The sequence below is a fragment of the Taeniopygia guttata genome, chromosome 6 (genome assembly GCF_048771995.1).
Source record: "Taeniopygia guttata chromosome 6, bTaeGut7.mat, whole genome shotgun sequence".
Taxonomy (NCBI): domain Eukaryota; kingdom Metazoa; phylum Chordata; class Aves; order Passeriformes; family Estrildidae; genus Taeniopygia; species Taeniopygia guttata.
In genome coordinates this window covers 10,982,796-11,000,142 of record NC_133031.1, presented here as the reverse complement: position 1 = coordinate 11,000,142, position 17,347 = coordinate 10,982,796, and the positions used below count along the sequence as shown (strand labels likewise).

General features: G+C 39.8%; 1 protein-coding gene across 1 annotated transcript in view; it reads left to right on the top strand.

Annotated features, from left to right (window-relative positions):
- The window catches only part of CHAT (choline O-acetyltransferase), a 39,078-nt gene that overhangs the window by 9,810 nt on the left and 11,921 nt on the right, over nucleotides 1-17,347 (top strand). The window contains exons 3-12 of the mRNA XM_002190917.6: nucleotides 497-688; nucleotides 2,797-2,915; nucleotides 4,347-4,400; nucleotides 5,857-6,037; nucleotides 7,048-7,225; nucleotides 11,637-11,806; nucleotides 14,074-14,174; nucleotides 14,370-14,498; nucleotides 15,623-15,745; nucleotides 17,158-17,299. Of these exons, the coding sequence (XP_002190953.5) occupies nucleotides 497-688; nucleotides 2,797-2,915; nucleotides 4,347-4,400; nucleotides 5,857-6,037; nucleotides 7,048-7,225; nucleotides 11,637-11,806; nucleotides 14,074-14,174; nucleotides 14,370-14,498; nucleotides 15,623-15,745; nucleotides 17,158-17,299 (1,389 nt within the window). The remainder of the gene's footprint in view (nucleotides 1-496; nucleotides 689-2,796; nucleotides 2,916-4,346; nucleotides 4,401-5,856; nucleotides 6,038-7,047; nucleotides 7,226-11,636; nucleotides 11,807-14,073; nucleotides 14,175-14,369; nucleotides 14,499-15,622; nucleotides 15,746-17,157; nucleotides 17,300-17,347) is intronic.

Sequence of the window (17,347 nt, the reverse complement as noted above, 5' to 3'; positions counted from 1 at the left end):
AGTACAAGCTTATTGAGGACTGTACATAGTCAGTATTAATAAACAGGTATACCTGCATGTTTTCTACTTCTATCATTGTATAACTATTCATATTACCAACCAGACAAGTATCAACCGATGGTTTTACTAACCAAAAGCTAATCACAACTTATTTACTAATGAAATACCATTAAGATATTATTTTATTATTTTTTAATGTATTTGCAGATTTCCTAGAGCTTAGTTCAGGGTATTTCCTTGCATCGTGCCTCTTTGTCCTAGGATTTCTAGAATCTTTACCAAGGAATAGTGTCCTCGATAATTTTCCACTAGTCCACTGCTCTATCCATTTGAAAGCCTACAAACAGTAAATTTGGCCTCTCAAATGTATTACTTTACAAATTAAAGGGATGTAACATATTAGTCAACAACAAAAGAAAAAAATAAGAAAACAAAAGAGGACAGATTGGAAACAAGTAGAATTACTCACTAATATATACTTCTTTTTAATGATTAGGAAGTGCCAAAACTTCCTGTTCCACCACTGCAACAGACCTTACACATGTACCTACAGTGCATGAAACACTTGGTGCCAGAGGAGCAATTTAAAAAGACCAAGGCCATCGTGGAGAAATTTGGAATTGCAGGAGGCCTGGGGGAATCCTTGCAGCAAATGCTTGAGGAAAGAAGTGAAAAGACCATAAACTGGGTAAGCAAATGCAGTGGAAAAATAATTGCTGTGTTTCACAATGCTTATTTACAAGTTCTTTCGGATGTCCTTTATGCAATTACTGTTTTCTTTCAGCAGGTCAATGCAAACAGGGGTCAGTCTGATAAAGGAATATTTCAGAAGTAATAGGCTAGATTTTTAAAATTATGTCAAAATCCATGTCATTATTATGTTTTCAGATCAGCAGTTTGTTGACATTAATGAGGACATTCATTCAACTCAGGTTCATGCACAGAAGTGTCACAACACTTGTAGGAAACACACCTTTTGGATGCAATTCCTTCCTTTGCCTTAAATAACAGGATGTAGAATTTTTATTAGAATGAAAAATACTTTCTGATAGGGCTTTAAAAGTGCCTTGCACAGCCATCTACACAAAATTCTGATCCACTCCAATTATTCTGGAATGGAATACTTTATTATAGGAATTAGTCTTTTAAAATTGAACTATTATTTGCCATTCATTGTCACACTATACCAATGCAGTTACCCTGAAGTAGTTACTTTGCCAAATATGCACATACATGTATACACATGTACATCTATCACACAGACCATGCTGAGACCTTTGCTTTTACAAAAGCTCAGCTTTCTGCTTCCCAAGGCAAGCAAATTAGGTAAGGCACAGCTAAAGTAGATTTTACCATTCCACAAGGTCACAGTTCATCCTGCCCTCATTAACCATGTTAAAATATGGCAGCTGAAAATTAGAGTTTTATTGAAGTCCTTCCATTCCAACAAGGAAAATGATTCAATGGATTCTGTGAAACCCTGCAGGCTTGTTACTGATGTCAGTGAATTGTATTTCTCCCTTTCGTGTGACACACCAAAAAACTCCAGTAAATTGCTGCTACAGTCAGGGGGAAAAGGATACAGTGTTGTCAGTGCTTTCCATTTTAAAAGCACTGCTTAATTTGTGAACAAACTGCTGTCCAATCTTCTTTTCATATTGTGATCACAGAACTTTGTGGTGGTTAAACTAACCAGTATTTAAATAGTGTTCCTGATAGGAAATAATATTCCAGAAGATAACAGCTCATTTGAACACTTATAGCATGAAAATTACACAGGAAGGATGCATAAGTATTCTCTGAAATTGTGACAGTTTTAAATACTTGTTATTAAAATAAATACCTGATTCTTAAGGTAAATTAGAAATGGCTTTATTTGGAATTTAACTTGCCAGGAGTGCATCTCTAGCATGTTCCCCCAAAGACTCCAGAGACTGTGGGGGAAGCATCTGTTCTAACAGCAATGAAATATCTCAGAGGAAAACTTTTTCAACTGATGCATGCATTTGTAATTATTTTTGCATAATTTTCTTGTTGTTTATAGTTACCATATGCAAAGCCTGCCCTCTCAGAAAGGCCATTTGATCTTTTTATGATCTTTTAAAGCCTCCATTTTCCAAATAATGATTCTTCAATCTCTGCTCAGACATAAAGGAATGCAGTCGCTGTTCATCTGTGTTTTCAATAAAAATTGTTCGAAATTTAATGTGGGTCTGTCTGGGTCAAGAATCAGCAATCTGCCTTTGTGTCAGTGGACACAAAGGGAATTCTCCAGGGGCCCTATCCGCGTTCCACTCTCTGCAGAACTGAACTATTAGGATTGGGAAATTCTTCTCTGCTCTGTCTTGCTACAGGACAATATCTGATGGCTAGCAATGGAGCATCTTGGCACCATTCACAAATATTTGAAGCCCCCCGAGAAAAGGCATCACTAGTAAAACTGTGATCCTCTCTTAAACATATTCTAATTGCCATGCAAGAGTTAACATGTATTCAAACATTTTCTGGTTGTAGAGAGAAGCAAACAACAAAATACCCAAAGCACCACAATCTGGAGCTTGTGTAGTTTTTAATGGAACACACTGTAAATTGCCATTGATGGAGAAACAGGATTATGGAATTGTGGCTGACTTCTGCTGAGCTGAGGTCACAGAGCCCAGACTGAAAATGCTCAGCAGCTCCATTAATCAGAGCCCATGGCTGACACCAGGAGCACCAGGCACTGTCCCCTCACCCCCCAGACTGCTTTCCTGAGTGCTGTTGGCAGCTCTAAGACATTGTGTCCCCTTCCCTCAGGTGTTTAACTACTGGCTGGATGACATGTACCTCAACAACCGCCTGGCTCTTCCAGTCAATTCCAGCCCCGCAATTACCTTTGCTCGTCAGCATTTCAAGGACATAAATGACCAGCTGAGGTAATGTATTACGACTTTGCAGCTTTTGCTAAATGAAAGGATATTTTAAATGTACGGCCTTTGCAAAAAGACAATAAAATTTCATTAAAAAATAAGGGCTGTAGCCATTAAAATTATTTCCTATGAGGCCTGCTGACTGAGGGCCGTGTTTCTGGGATAACTCATACTGATATTCAGAAAGAAAGATGTTATTACTATTACATTCATTGAATGAAAAAATGCCAAGGTATTTATATTTTTAAGGAATGTTTACAAAGCTTTTTACTGTACGTGATTCAAGCAAACCACTTTGCAATGAAAAAAAAAAAAAGAATACTAATTTCTGACACACAGTTTCAAGGGAAATAATCTTTAACATGGCTTCACTGTGACTCGTAGCCACCCTGCAAACTGAAAAGGCCATGCTGGCATTAAATTGCCCCTCTCAGATGCACAAAAGGGCACCAGAAACACAGGGGATCTAAGAATAAGAATTCAGAAATCATTCTTCACCAAGAATACTGCTTCCTTCAGGCCCATCGGTCTCAGCTCTGATCTGATCTTTCTACTTTGAGCTGTTGTGGGCAATTACTATCATATAAAAAGTGAGAAAGTAAGCACATAGCCAAGCACAGAATATACCTCTCCAGACACCCTTAAAACAGGATTCCATTCTTCAGCCTTTGCCAAAACATCCTTCCTTTTAAAACAGTAAAAATCTACCTTCATATAGTGCAATTTTCCTCTTTGCTTTTAGCACTCTCTAGCTGCTCATTACTGAAATAATTAACTGCATGTGAATTTATGCTACTATAAAACAGCCAGAACCTTGAAACAAATATGCATTATTTTACCATTTTGCATAGACAGCTAATGCATCTTTTTACTTTACTTTAAACATAACTATAAATGTTTCCACTCATTACTGGCTAAATATATTGTGCACACAGCTTTCAAAAAAACTCCACTTTGCATTTTCTAATGCACATGCTTTAACAAGGAAATATTTTTCTCAGAGCCTCCCAATCTAATGCCATGCAAACGGATAATATCAGGAAAAAATACACCTGTCCACAGCTCTGCAAAAAGAATATCTGTTTAGGACAGAAAGTACTTTAGGACTGGATGGGTTGTGAGTATGGATTTTGAAACCCATGTGAGGATTCTATTAAATATTCAGTCTCTGCTCCCATTCTCTAAATAAGCACTTTCAGGCTTCCTCCTGTGGTAGTCTGTTTAACCATTTGAAAGGACTGTCTCTAGGATTTTATATTTCTCTTGACATGAATTAATTTAGGTTTTGGGTGGGGGCAGGGAGCTCTTCTTGGCAAGCCAGAAGACTTTCTCTCCTTATGCCGTGTCATCAATCATTCAGGCTTTCCTCTTGTCTCCCAGAAACAGCCCAGTGTTGCCAAATGACAAAAGACTGATGTCACTTCTCTCTACTTGCAGGTTTGCTGCCAATCTCATTTCAGGAGTGCAAGACTACAAAGCTTTACTGGACACGTAAGTGGCTTGGAAGGAGAGCTTGAGTAGCCACAGGGCTTCTGATTCAAGGCTGCTCTCAGCACAAAGCTGGACTGTATTGCCCCTCTCCACCATGGGGAAGGGCTGGGGCTCCAGCATGCTTCAGGGCAAGTGCTTCAGCAATTTTTTATGCCCTTTCTGCTGTATTCCTGCAGTGTAACAGATTGAAGAAGGATGGTTTTTGAGGGCTGGCAGTCATCACTCTGGCAGGCACAGTGCAGCCCAAAAGGGCACAGACAATTTGCCTAACAGAGTTACTGAGAACACAAGAGGAATCTTGTGCTCCCCACACCCAAAGGGCAGCAGCACTGTGGTTACACAGCCTGCACACCTTTCCTGGCACTCTCCACTTACAGCAGCACTGTCCCACCTCCCTCCCCACAGAGAAATAACACATCCCAGCAGGGGAGGGAAGTCTCACCACAGAAATGCTGACTCAGTAGCTAGTAAAAATAAGCTACTTATGATCTTGTTACTTTCTGAATAAAAACACATGGGAAATACATGATCCTTCAAGTCATGTATGTATTATGCACCTAAAGCAACAGTTCTAAAGACACGGTTAAGCAAAATAAACCAGGATAAAACATTACCCCTCATAAGCTATATGAGAGTAAACCTTGCCTGCTTCTTTACCCCTCCCCCCTGTCTGACAAGTTGGAAGCTTAGTCCTCTTTTGCAGAAGAAAAAATCTCTGCACTGTAAGATTTTCTTCCTCCTGTGGTCTCTGCAGCCTCTCCTGACCAGCACCACCACTATTTCCTGCTGCAGTAGGGCATTTTACAATCCATAATCATAACTGTGACTGTGATAATTCTTCTTTTTTTCCTTGGCCACTAAAGAAACTTTTAAAGAGATGCTGGTTTCACCTACCTTCCAATAAAAAAAAAAAATTTCAGCACATATTACTCCATGAGTGTAAGTAAAAATTAGCACAAAAGTGAGTACCTGTGGAAAACAGAAATTCCCACTGTATTGCCCAAGTCATTCCTGTTTGTCAAGCAAGACCCTCATACACACACTCTGACCAGTCAGCACAGCACATGACTTCTGTGATTTGCAGGGAATTTCATCAGTCTCTTTCTTTGAGGTGCTGGTCTTTCCCAGCTGTTCTGCTGACTTCTGTCCTGCCAAATTTCCAGGGTCCCATCTAGGCTGCCTTCCTATGCACATTGCAAAGCCGCTTGTAACCTGTCATTTCCATTTCCACTAGATGATAATGCAATTGCTTAATGAATATGCATGAAGCTGCCAGAAATGATGTATTTAACTTTGGTATGGGAATTCGTCTATTTCCCTTATACTGTAATCTCATTTTATTATTCAATTTGTGTTATACCTGATCTAATTGTAACAGAACAAAGGACAGATAAGATTTCTTTTCCTTTCTGTCTCTCTTCTTTTCCTCTGGCTTTGTTTTTCTCCTTCTCTGCAGCCATACTTTACCGACTGATTTTTCTCGTGGACAGCTGTCTGGCCATCCTCTCTGCATGAAGCAATACTATGGACTCTTTTCTTCCTATCGTCTTCCAGGACTTACCAAAGATACCCTCGTGGCCCAGAAAAGCAATGTAATGCCAGAACCAGAGCACATCATTGTTGCTTGTAACAATCAGGTAAATTGGTTTTCTTTTTTCATACCTTTCTATATTTCTTAATTTGCTTAAATTCAGTCCAGAAGAGCCTAATCTAATCTCTGTTCAGAAATGCAATTAGCATTCTATGAGCTCACTTCTTAGCAAGCATTTGCAGTCAATATTTCTAAGAGATGCTTCTGCAGCATTTTTGTCCTTGGCCCATATTATGTTCCAAGTACAATGATGCAGAAAGGAGGAATGTGACAGAATTTATTTGCTTTCTCTTTCCAATAAAAATGTTTAATAAACACAGATGAAATCACAAAATAAAAATAATCCAATTAGAGTGCATTTGCTGGAAATGCTCTTCTCATGACAGTCAAGTATTGGCACAGTCAAGTTCATGGCAACTATACCACCATCACACCTATGCATGGCATAGACACCATGGAGGGGCCCTAAGCTATGACTGAAGAAATTAGCACAGATGCAGGCAGAAATACTGAAGTGTTAGAGTGAATCTACCCCAACCAGTAATTACCAGGGAGCAGCAGACTCTGTTTCCTGGGCACAGTACCTTATAGACCAGCTGGGCTATTTGCAGTACTGGAGCCATGCCTGTACGTGCTCTTAGAATGAGGAGGTAGCTTTCAGTGAAGTGCTTTCTGCTTTTCCAGGAAACACAGGAAATTTTGTAGATTCTCTGGGTTATGTCTAAACAAATAATACCATGAAAATTACTTACATACTACCTGATTTTATCTCTCCAAGTTTTTTTAAGCTTATTCAAATAGTGTACACTTTATTTGGGTCCAACACACAATATAATTTCCCTACAGAAACTGGCATTATATTGGTGTTAAAACACAGGAGGGGCGAGCCCTGGGCCATTCATTCCCCAATGGTTTTGTGTTGTATTGCATGCAGGCCTGGCCCTCTGGGCAGGATTTCAGCATCTCAACACCTACCCAGGTGACAGCAAAATGTTGGACCACAAGGGGTCCAACCCACCTCTGACTGATCTTCTGACTTCTGTAATTTTTTTGCAGTTTTTTGTTTTGGATGTTGTCATTAATTTCCGTCGTCTCAGTGAGGGAGATCTTTTCACTCAGTTACAAAAGATAGCAAAAATGGCAGAGAATGAAGAGGAAATGCTGCCTCCAATTGGCCTGCTGACAACAGACGGAAGAACAGAGTGGGCAGAGGCCAGGATGACCCTTATGAAAGGTTAGCTGCAGCAACCCCAGCTTTCTCTTCATCATCTTCCTCCTCACCATCACTGCCTTTCTTTGCTGAGAGCAAACATCACAACAAACACAGGACTGAATGTGCAACCCCACTGCTGAATTTTTCCAGCAGTAGGAAACTCTGTAAGATGTGTGTTGCCAGGGGAGCAGCAGAAATAGCTTGACCCTTTGGCTGTGTATGGTTAAGTGTTATGCCATGTAATAACTCTCACTCCATTCTTTGTTTTTCATCACATAAATTACATTATGTCAGATTTTGTGATTTGTCTCTTTCTTCATATCTATTTTGTACCTGTAGGAATGATGTATCCTCTTAGCTTTTGGCAACTATTTGATGTTATTGATCCTATCAAACAAAAGCACTTGCAAGTTAAACACCTATTGAATCTAGTTGTGTACTCTCTCTAATCAGTGGAAAAGGTACCAGGGCTGATTCAACCAATTCTTAAGTATCTAGGAAAGGTAGCACCAGTTATTACCTGGGAACTGCTATCTCTTTTCCTACAGGCAGCATTTAGCTGTCTCACATTCTGGACTTGAATGTCAGACTTGAAAACAGATGAAAATAAAGGGTGGGATTAGTGACCTCTATTATATCACATCACACCTTATGTATTTTACCCTGAAGCTAAGTGATAAAAATGCCCTCTTTTTGCCATTTTACATGTAATAAGTATTTACTTCTTCATCCTGAAGAAAATATAACTAATCTCTCTATCTCCAGTTCAGCAATGACACAGAAAATACTGCTGTTTTACTAATGCCCTGGAATATACAAAAGTTGCCAATAGTCTCAAAATAAGTTTATCCTCCTAAGCAAGATTCCCCTTTTCTTATTCAAGTTTATCTGTGCTTATAAAACTTGGTACAGATGCACACACAGAGAGTCCTGGCCATTATTTCAGCAATATTATATAGCATTAGTCCCATCTTTAAGCTTTCTCCTTCTCTTCCCATAATTGCTTTTTAAAGGAGGAGACAAAAAAAAATCTTATTTCAATGATAATTGAAGTGAACACTTAATAATTTCTTTTCATATCATGCTAAGTACAACAGTAAATACCTTGAAACTTCCAACAAAATTATCTGTGTTAATGCCTACATCATCCAAAAGAAAAACAAAAACAAAAATCAACAAAAACTAGCAAAACCCTCTCCATGGTGTTTTTAGACTGCCTGGCATTCCCCAAAATATTAATTTTAATCAGAAGGCAAACAACTCATTTATGCAGCTGAAAAAAAACCAGATTCTGCACTAGTAACCCTCACAGCACCATGATGTGAGCCTTCTCTAATCTAAGCAGGAATCCCATCCCAGACTATTCATGTTAGGACAGCTCTTCTATACAGGTGAATGAATTGCTGTTACACATGGATATATGATCATTAACAGCCCTTTTTTTTCTTATCTGTGATGGCGAAATGTTCCTGCAACAATGAATAAGAGAGGAAGAGAGAACCTGGGAAGCAATGTGGGTGAAAAGGTCATTCCACAGCTGGTCTGTGCTGGGCAGGGCAAGAGAGAACCCTTTGGGACAGAAAACCTGTGCAGTGCTTTGCAGAGGCTACGAAGGAGTTATACCCATGGTATCCACAGACCTGCATTGGTCTTCTAGGAGAGAAAATGTCCAAGAGATTGTAATAAACTCAGCCATCACTGATTTATAAACACACTCAGCATTGTAACTGCCTTCAGCCTGCAGAACCAGCTCGCTCTTCCTAAGGACAAGAAGTGAATTCTGTATGGAGTGACCGGCTACAGTCCCATGCATACTACATCTGAATTTGATTCAAAACTGTCTTCTCATATTTTCCTTTCTACAACTAAATTCAAAAAAACCCCAACTAACCAAGAGCTGACTGGTCAATTCAATGCAACTGTGCATTAGAAAAGAAGAAATATGTTGCAGGCTTTAGGCTTGGTCTTACTCTCCTTTGTTTTAGCTCTTCCTGCAGATTTTTTCAATCCCAAGTCATGGTTCATGAGTTCTTGTGCAATTTGTTGCCTGCTTCACATGATAATTTTTCAGTGTTTGATCAGCCTTCTGGATATGTCTGTTTCCTTCTGTAAAAGCATCTTTCCCCTTCTTCTCTGTTTCTGGCACAGCTTAATTTTATTCATTCTAATACCTAGACTCCAGATACCCTGAAGCCATATGTCAGACTAAGGGTTTCGTATCTGTCAAAGATGTGTGGTAGCAGCCACAATGAAATATATATAAACAGCGGAAAGCAGAATGCTGAGCAAGCTGTGAGCAGTTTGTAAATCACTATCCAAGCTGTTTTTCCTCAAAGCTGCCTGTCTGCCAGCACCAGAAGCTGATGTATACAGGGCAAGTTCCATTCACAAGGATCTTTTCAATCTTTGTACTGATGCACCTGGATCATCAATGAAAAAAATACCGCAGTTACAGTCAGCCCTGCGAGTGTGAGACACAAGAAAAGCTTTACAGCCAAGTGGACAGGGATGTGTCTTCTCTCTTATAAAGCTTCTGAATGCTTTTGAAGACACTCCAAAGGGATGCTGGTGTTCACATTTTGCAGGGCAGCAACCTCTCTGCACGCCCCATCAAACACAACCTCTTGGCTCAAGCCTTTGTAGGAGCTGGCAGGTGCTCCAGCTGCTTTCCCTCGGACTCTTCTGTTGGCAAGGGGACACAACACACTCTGCACTCCACCTGGTCCCCAGGGAACCTGCAAGAGGTCAGGTTGACCATCTCTGTCCCTTGGGCCCTGGCTGCTAATGCTGCCTTGCAGGAGCCACCAAACAGCAATAGGCAGTACCTTACCATAACCTGCACAAGGCCACAGCTCCCCCTCTTCCTTCTCACCCACTGCTACCACTTGCCTCTCCTTCGCTTGACACATTTTTAATTTCTTGCATATTTAGTCTCTTTTTCACTACACAGCATCTGAAGAATGAACCTGGATGGTAACAAGTGTCTGGGCTTTTTTTCAAGGTCCTGGCTAAGCTATGTTACTCCTTGTAACCTATGTTATTTTCCAGGAAAGGTGCATTATTTCTTACTATGAAAAATGCTGCTCTTTCAAACAATCAAGCTACTTTAAATACTTGCAAACCTTGAAAATATGCACATGTTGAAATGGCCCCATATTTCAAATGCAAATCAGAATTGTTTAATTTTAAATATTTTTCCATTCTTTTGGCTAAAATAATTTTCTGAATTGAGTACATATTTGGGTATGTTTACTTAGACTTGAAAGAAGTTTTGATCAATCTGAAGTCATATCTTTTGTTGAGAACATTCTGAAACAAGTTTACATTTACACCAAAATCTAACAAAACCAGAGGATGAAAGCTGCTCTGTTAAGAACAAAATGAATTTTATGTTGACACTTGAAAGCTCTTTTTCCTTTGATCTTGTTAACAATTGTTAAAACAATTAATAATTTGATATGTTTTTAAATGAAGCAAGTTCTTGTTATAAGTTTCACACGTCTGTCTTTTCAATGAGGAACTGTAAAAAGTGCCCACAATTAAATATTTCCTATGCTTCAAACTGGTCCTCAGAAGCAAACAAACCCTGAACCTTTGCAACATTTCTGAGCTAGGCAAAGAAACTGAGAAATACAAAAATATACCATAAATAAGGAGGAAAGCATTGAGAATAAGGTAAAAATACCTGCAGTCATCCAACCATGTAAGAGGGTCAAGACAGGGAAAAGAAACAGAAAGAGATCCAGAAAAGCCCATTTTATTCAGCAGTACAGTAGTGATAGGAGAGCAGTGTAACATGGCAACCCATGGTTTTGGCAAAACCACGTCCAAAAACTAAACCTCAAAACCTCATGCACATTTGTTTCCTCATGTAATGTAGGCAATATAAGCTAATGATCAGAGACAGGACAGACAAGAAAGAGGGTTTTAACACAGTAAGACAAAATCAACATAGATCCTGATGTTCCTTGCTCTGAAGAGCATTTTCATGGGAGAACAACACAAAAACACTCCAAGCTCTGATGTTCCAGAGCAGAATACTGCAGCAAAGCATGAGCTCTGAAGTTTTCTATTTTCCACCTGTCCTCTGTAACTGTTATTTGTAAAATAAGTAAGCAATGCTGGCTTTAAGAGTAAAATAGATCTATTTTGTAATACAATTACTTCAAGGAAATGAAAGGCAGAAAAATTAAGTGGTTATTATTGAATCGTGTGAGAGATACACAGCGTTACAAAAGTTAACACAGGAATGAATGCCTTGGTATAATGTTCCCTTGCACTGAGATGATCTGCTGCTGAGAGAATCTCTGCAGACACCAGCTCATTGCAGAGTCAGGGTCAGATCTTCAGTGCCCTCCAAGGCAGAGGGTTCCCCAGCCAGTGTTGTACTCAGAGGTAAGAGGATGTGAACATTTCACTCTTTTATCCCCAGACTCCACCAACCGTGACTCTCTAGACATGATTGAACGGTGCATATGCCTGGTGTGCCTGGACAGCCCCAGTGGGGTGGAACTCAACAACACAAACATGGCATTTCAGATGCTGCATGGAGGAGGCTACCATAAAAATGGGGCCAATCGTTGGTATGACAAACCTATGCAGGTAAGAAACTTGCAGCACTGTGACATTAGTTGCACATTGCCTTATGGTGGGGACTGCTTAGAGTCAGGTGGGAGAAAGAGGGGAAGGTGGTGTCAGCATCTGCCTGGAGAGGTTTGGTGTAAGCAAGGCTGTCCCTTGCAAGGCAGGGGAAGCAGGGACACTTCCACCTTTTCCAAAGCAGCCCTTTGCTCTTGAGATAACATAGATACTCAGATATATGAGAAGGTACACATTGGATATAAAAAAACTCTACACTAAAACAAATGGAATGAAAATATTGGCCTAGTATCCCAGAATGAAAAAAAAAGGACAATATTTTTCTTCATATCCTCTTCTTACCCATTTTCCTGACATCCTACTGCTTATAATTTGGCATGTGTTTAAATCCTCACTTAGCAGACTGTTTACTCATTTAATGGCATCCTTGTTGAGATTTTCCTTAAGTATTGACTTCTCTAGCCATTTTCCCCATCAGATTTTATTGTCATATTTTAAAGCATTACACTGTTATTTCCACACTTTGCAATAGACCCAGAGTGAAGTGATGTATTAATCTCCAACTGTCAACAATGTTGACACCTTATGAAAAATTGAAAAAACCCTGACTGATACATTGCTTGCATAATGCTTTTTGCTCTTGCCATATCTAAGAATAGCAACATGAAAAGAGAAACACCTAAAATAATTGCCATGACTGAGATGGGACTTTGAAGGAGGGATGTGAGAAATCGAGGCAAAAAGAAGCCGAAGGCACTTTATTGTTATCACAGATCAGTATTTTTGTGGCCCCAAGCAGTTACAGCCCCAAGCAGTTACATCCTTAAGCAAGAATTTCCCACTAGTTACGCAATCAGCCAGCCTACTGTATGTGTTATTTGGCAGCCCTACAAAACCACATAGTTTCAAAAACTTAACAGCTGTATATGCTGTACTTTTCTAGTTCTTCTTTTCATATCTAAAGTTGCTTATCCCACAATCTATACCGGACCAAGGCCAGAATATCTCGATCCATAAGCTCAACTGTGCTCTTTGTTCCATCTCCCTTCTGTACTCCCATAAATAATTTCACTTGCATCAACTTACCCAAGAGCAAATACATTTCAGTAATCATTCCTGATTAATGCCACTGCAAATTACATTATTAGCAGACTCTTTTGAAGAACAGACCACTTGTCTTTAGAACAGTTAGACCCCTGTTATTTGCAGGGTCAAGTGTTGAGATATTTCAAGCAGTTGAGAATAAACAACATTTTCTTTTTGTCTACTATCATAAGGAAGCAGAAAGCAAATAAAATTGCACAGAGAGAGCTGAATCTGTCCAGGTGTATTCAGGCCAAAATAGTTCAAAGGTGAAGATAAATTCTTAGGGAAATAAGATCTCATTTCCTTTTGTGCAAACACAGATTATTAGGAAGCCATTGTCACAGTAGAATTTGTTCTTTCTCTCCATATTCTTCCTCACCTTTGCAGTAAGGGTTCAGAAAATGTCCAGGTGAACTTTTTACATCATGTCCACTCTCTGAAAATCTCATGGGAATCAGGGAGGCAAGGTGTGATACAAATGTGCAAGAGAGAGCTAAGTGGGTGACGTCCAGGCAAATGCACTTTAAAACAAGTGTGAGGAAAAGGCCAGAAAAAGGAAGGAAAGCTGCAGTATTGACCAAGACATCTGCTTTTGTATGAGATGCAGAAGTTACAAATTGCATGGGTGTATCACAGAACTGGAGTGCAGCAGGTTGTCACCAATAGTGCCATGTGTACACAATGAAATTAAGAATGAAAACAAATAAGAAGGAAATGAAATGAAGAAAGCATCTAGAAAGAAAATATTCAAAATAAGCTATGAGAAAGCTATCAAATAAAGATGAGCTTTGTAATAAAATGGGTTCCTAAGGATTTCCCAGATACAGATGTTTTATTGTCCTCAAAAGTGGAAGTTGAATCCTGGTCTGTCTTTGTATTGATGGGTTTGATGTACCGTAAAGCAGGTGCTAAATCAAATTTTCAGATTCCATTTGGAATTGCTAACATTTACATTCTCACAGGATTCAGTCCCAAATAGCAGCATGAAAGGAATTCAGTGCAACACCTTTCACAGGACAAGCAAGTCTCCTGCAGTAAATATGTAAGTCACCCACTGACCTGTAGGGCAAGGAAGTTCCTGATATGAGCAATAAGAAAACCACAGGGGAAGGATAACACCTTTGTCATGTTTCCATCATGGATAACTTACTGTGTATGTTGCACCTATCCTTCTCCTGGTTTAGTTTGTGGTAGGAAGAGACGGACTCTGCGGGACCGTGTGCGAACATTCCCCTTTCGATGGCATTGTAATGGTGCAGTGCGCTGAATACCTGCTCAGGCACATGTGAGTTCCCTTTCTGTACATTTTATACACATTCCAGCCCCTGGGAAGCTCCTGCCAGTGGCAAATTTCCCGATGCAAAGGGGCACTAAGACATGTTAAATGGTTGAAAAGCAGTAATTCACCTGCTAAAAGAGCAGTGTTTAATAAATGGATTATTCCTGTGACCTTAATGACTTCTGTCTCACATACCAACAGAAAAGAAAGTTCCAAGAAATTAGTCCGAGCTGATTCAGTGAGCGAGCTCCCGGCTCCACGGAGACTAAGATGGAAGTGTTCCCCTGATATTCAGACACATTTGGCATCAGCAGCAGAAAAACTCCAAAGGTAGAACAGATGCCTCATCTTTCTCAGCCATGACTGCAAGCTGGGAACGACCCAGCACATTGCATGGGTTCTCTCCTTGGGGGCCTCCTGTCTTCCTGCTCCTCCTTTTCTTACCAAGATGTATATACTTAGCATCTCTCTGCAGGATAAGACCTGCTACTTCTCTGTATTCAGGAATTTCATAACCATTGTTTTCCTTCTGTGTAAATATTAGGTACTCCAAAAACCACTGGAAAAACAGCTTACCCATATTCGCACAGAATGCAAACAATGCAGATCCTCTGTTTTCATGTCTTTACTGGGTTTGAGCTGACTCTGTCTGAAGCCAGGGCAATAGGGGTACATATAGAGGACAGGAGAATACAAATGGTTTGTATAAACAATTTGAATTTAGGAATGGAATTTGTTTACATTCATATAGCTCCTACAAAGTCATCTCTTTGTAGAGAATTAACACATTGTCTGTATGATCAGCTGTAACCATGTCCAGTGTGGTTGCATTATATAAGACCTCAAAGTGGCTAGAAAGATACATATGAGTGAGAATATTCAGGATGCAGAATAACTCCTTTGTGTTTTTAAATAAAGATAGTTGAATTGAATCTTGCAAGGAGCTTAGGGCTGTCATCACATCCTAAATGCACCCAATTCTCACACCAGTAAATGTCTCAGAAATTTGTGAAGAACAAAAGAGACCCTTGCTTAGGCTTCAGGGGTGGAAACACTAAGCTTGAGGGGAGGTTGTTGGATTTTTGGTTTGATTTTTTTGTTTGTTTTAAAGGTGTCTTACTCAAATGAACAGACTTGGGTGCTACAGTTAAAGCTGCAGATAACAAGCCTGGTGTAGAATCTGTATGAATAAAAATTACTGACCACAAACAAGTTACCAAAGGCCAGGACTGTCTGCAGAGCAGGAGACCACTCACCTCTAGGAGGGTACTGACAGGAAAAGATCTCTGGGTTTTATTTGCAAACAGAAATGGGACAGAATATGGTTTAGTGGTGAACAAGGTAGGTAGGTTAATGGTTGGACTTGATGATCTAAGAGTTCTTTTCCAACTTTAACAATTCTATGAGATTCTTACATCTACCCCAATAGTAACTACCTTCTGCTTGTTTTCCAGGGCAGTGGAAAATCTGGATTTTATAGCCTACAAGTTTGAGCACTATGGAAAGGAATTCATTAAGAAACAGAAGATTAGCCCAGATGCCTACATTCAAGTAGCACTTCAGCTAGCATTCTACAGGTAAGGTTAGTTCAATTCATAGGAACAAGGTACACAGGGTAGTGGGATTTTATACAGAGGGTCCATTTATTCCTCTACATTCAAACAAATGCCTCCTGCATGAAAATTAGTGATCTTGCCTAATGACTGTAAGGCAGACAAAATAGAAACTGATACCTGATTTTGGGAGAGAGTACTCCTTTCCTTCATTCCCTTTCCTCTTCTTGCTCTGCCTTCCCATCCCTGCGTCCCACACATGCCAATCCCAGCCAGCACCCTCTCAACAGCCATCCCTGTGCTTCGGGTAGAGAGGGTGAGGGAACATGGCAGGGATGTCTGGAGCAGCAGCAGCTGGGGAGCCCAGGTCCCTGGGGCAGAAACTCCACTGCCTAACCACACATGCATCTCTGGCACAGGCTGAAAACCATCCACTACAGCACAGCATATCAGACTGGAGTTCCTGCACAGAACAGTGACTGCTGCTGTTCCCTTCTTCACAAGCATCCCAAGATTTGATAAGATGCCCTAATTTCCATGGTTTTATCAAAATTAAAAGCTCCTTTCTACATTGCCAGAACTCCAGGGTAGAGATAGGTTGCATGGTTTCCTGCAGAACAGCCTATTACACAAATAATTCTTTATCACATCAAATTAAATCCCAGGTAAAGAGTGATCTTTACCTGTCAAGACTAGAGATGCTTAACACATTTCAGGTACTCCTTTAACATCTGTTGAACATCCATTTTGCATATTCCATTAATAAAACTTCAACAGTGACCTAGCCCAAGATTTTCATCTGGATCCTAGCCATTATATAAATCCCATGGTTGCCATTAAAACCTTAGAGAACAGTTGTGTTCTGAGACCACCTGCTTCAACTGAAAGACACAGTCTGTCTCCTGAAGCAAGTAGTATCTGTATACCTGGACTCAAATTAAATAACAGTCTTCATAATCTGTTTTAATTGTTATGAGGGTTTTCATTCCAGCTCACAAAAACATCATACTTCCCTTTTAGTTTTCTTCTTTTCATTCACTCACTAAGTGCATTTTCTCTTGTTTTTTATAAAACAAATTTCAAGCCCATAAGTAAATGATTAATTACACAATTACTTTATGATGCAGTACAAATAAAACATTCCTTGAGATCTTTCAGTAAATTTTTGTTTTACTAGCCTTGTTTTTACACAAGAAGTCATTTTTTACTGGCAATGCATAACTAAAACATATACAGCTGTATGCAGCTCTTCATATTAGAAAGGAGTGAGCATTCATCTTTTTAAAGTTTCTTATGGAATTCTATCGACACTGAGATGAATACTGTGCAAGAAATCAAAGTGTGGCTGTAACAATAAAATGTACCAAGCCTATATTTCTCTTAGTCTTTATGACTTTTAGAAAATAATCATTCTTTGTTTTTCTTCACTCTCTCAGGTGCCACAGGAGGCTTGTCCCAACCTATGAAAGCGCTTCCCTGCGCCGATTTGATGAGGGCCGGGTGGAGAATATTAGGTCTGCTACCTCGGAAGCATTTGCTTTTGTCAAGGCAATGGCAGGTGACAAGGCAGCTGTGTCGGTATGTCGGGCTGGCTCCCTCTCTCCTCTTTGCCAAAACACTAAGTAA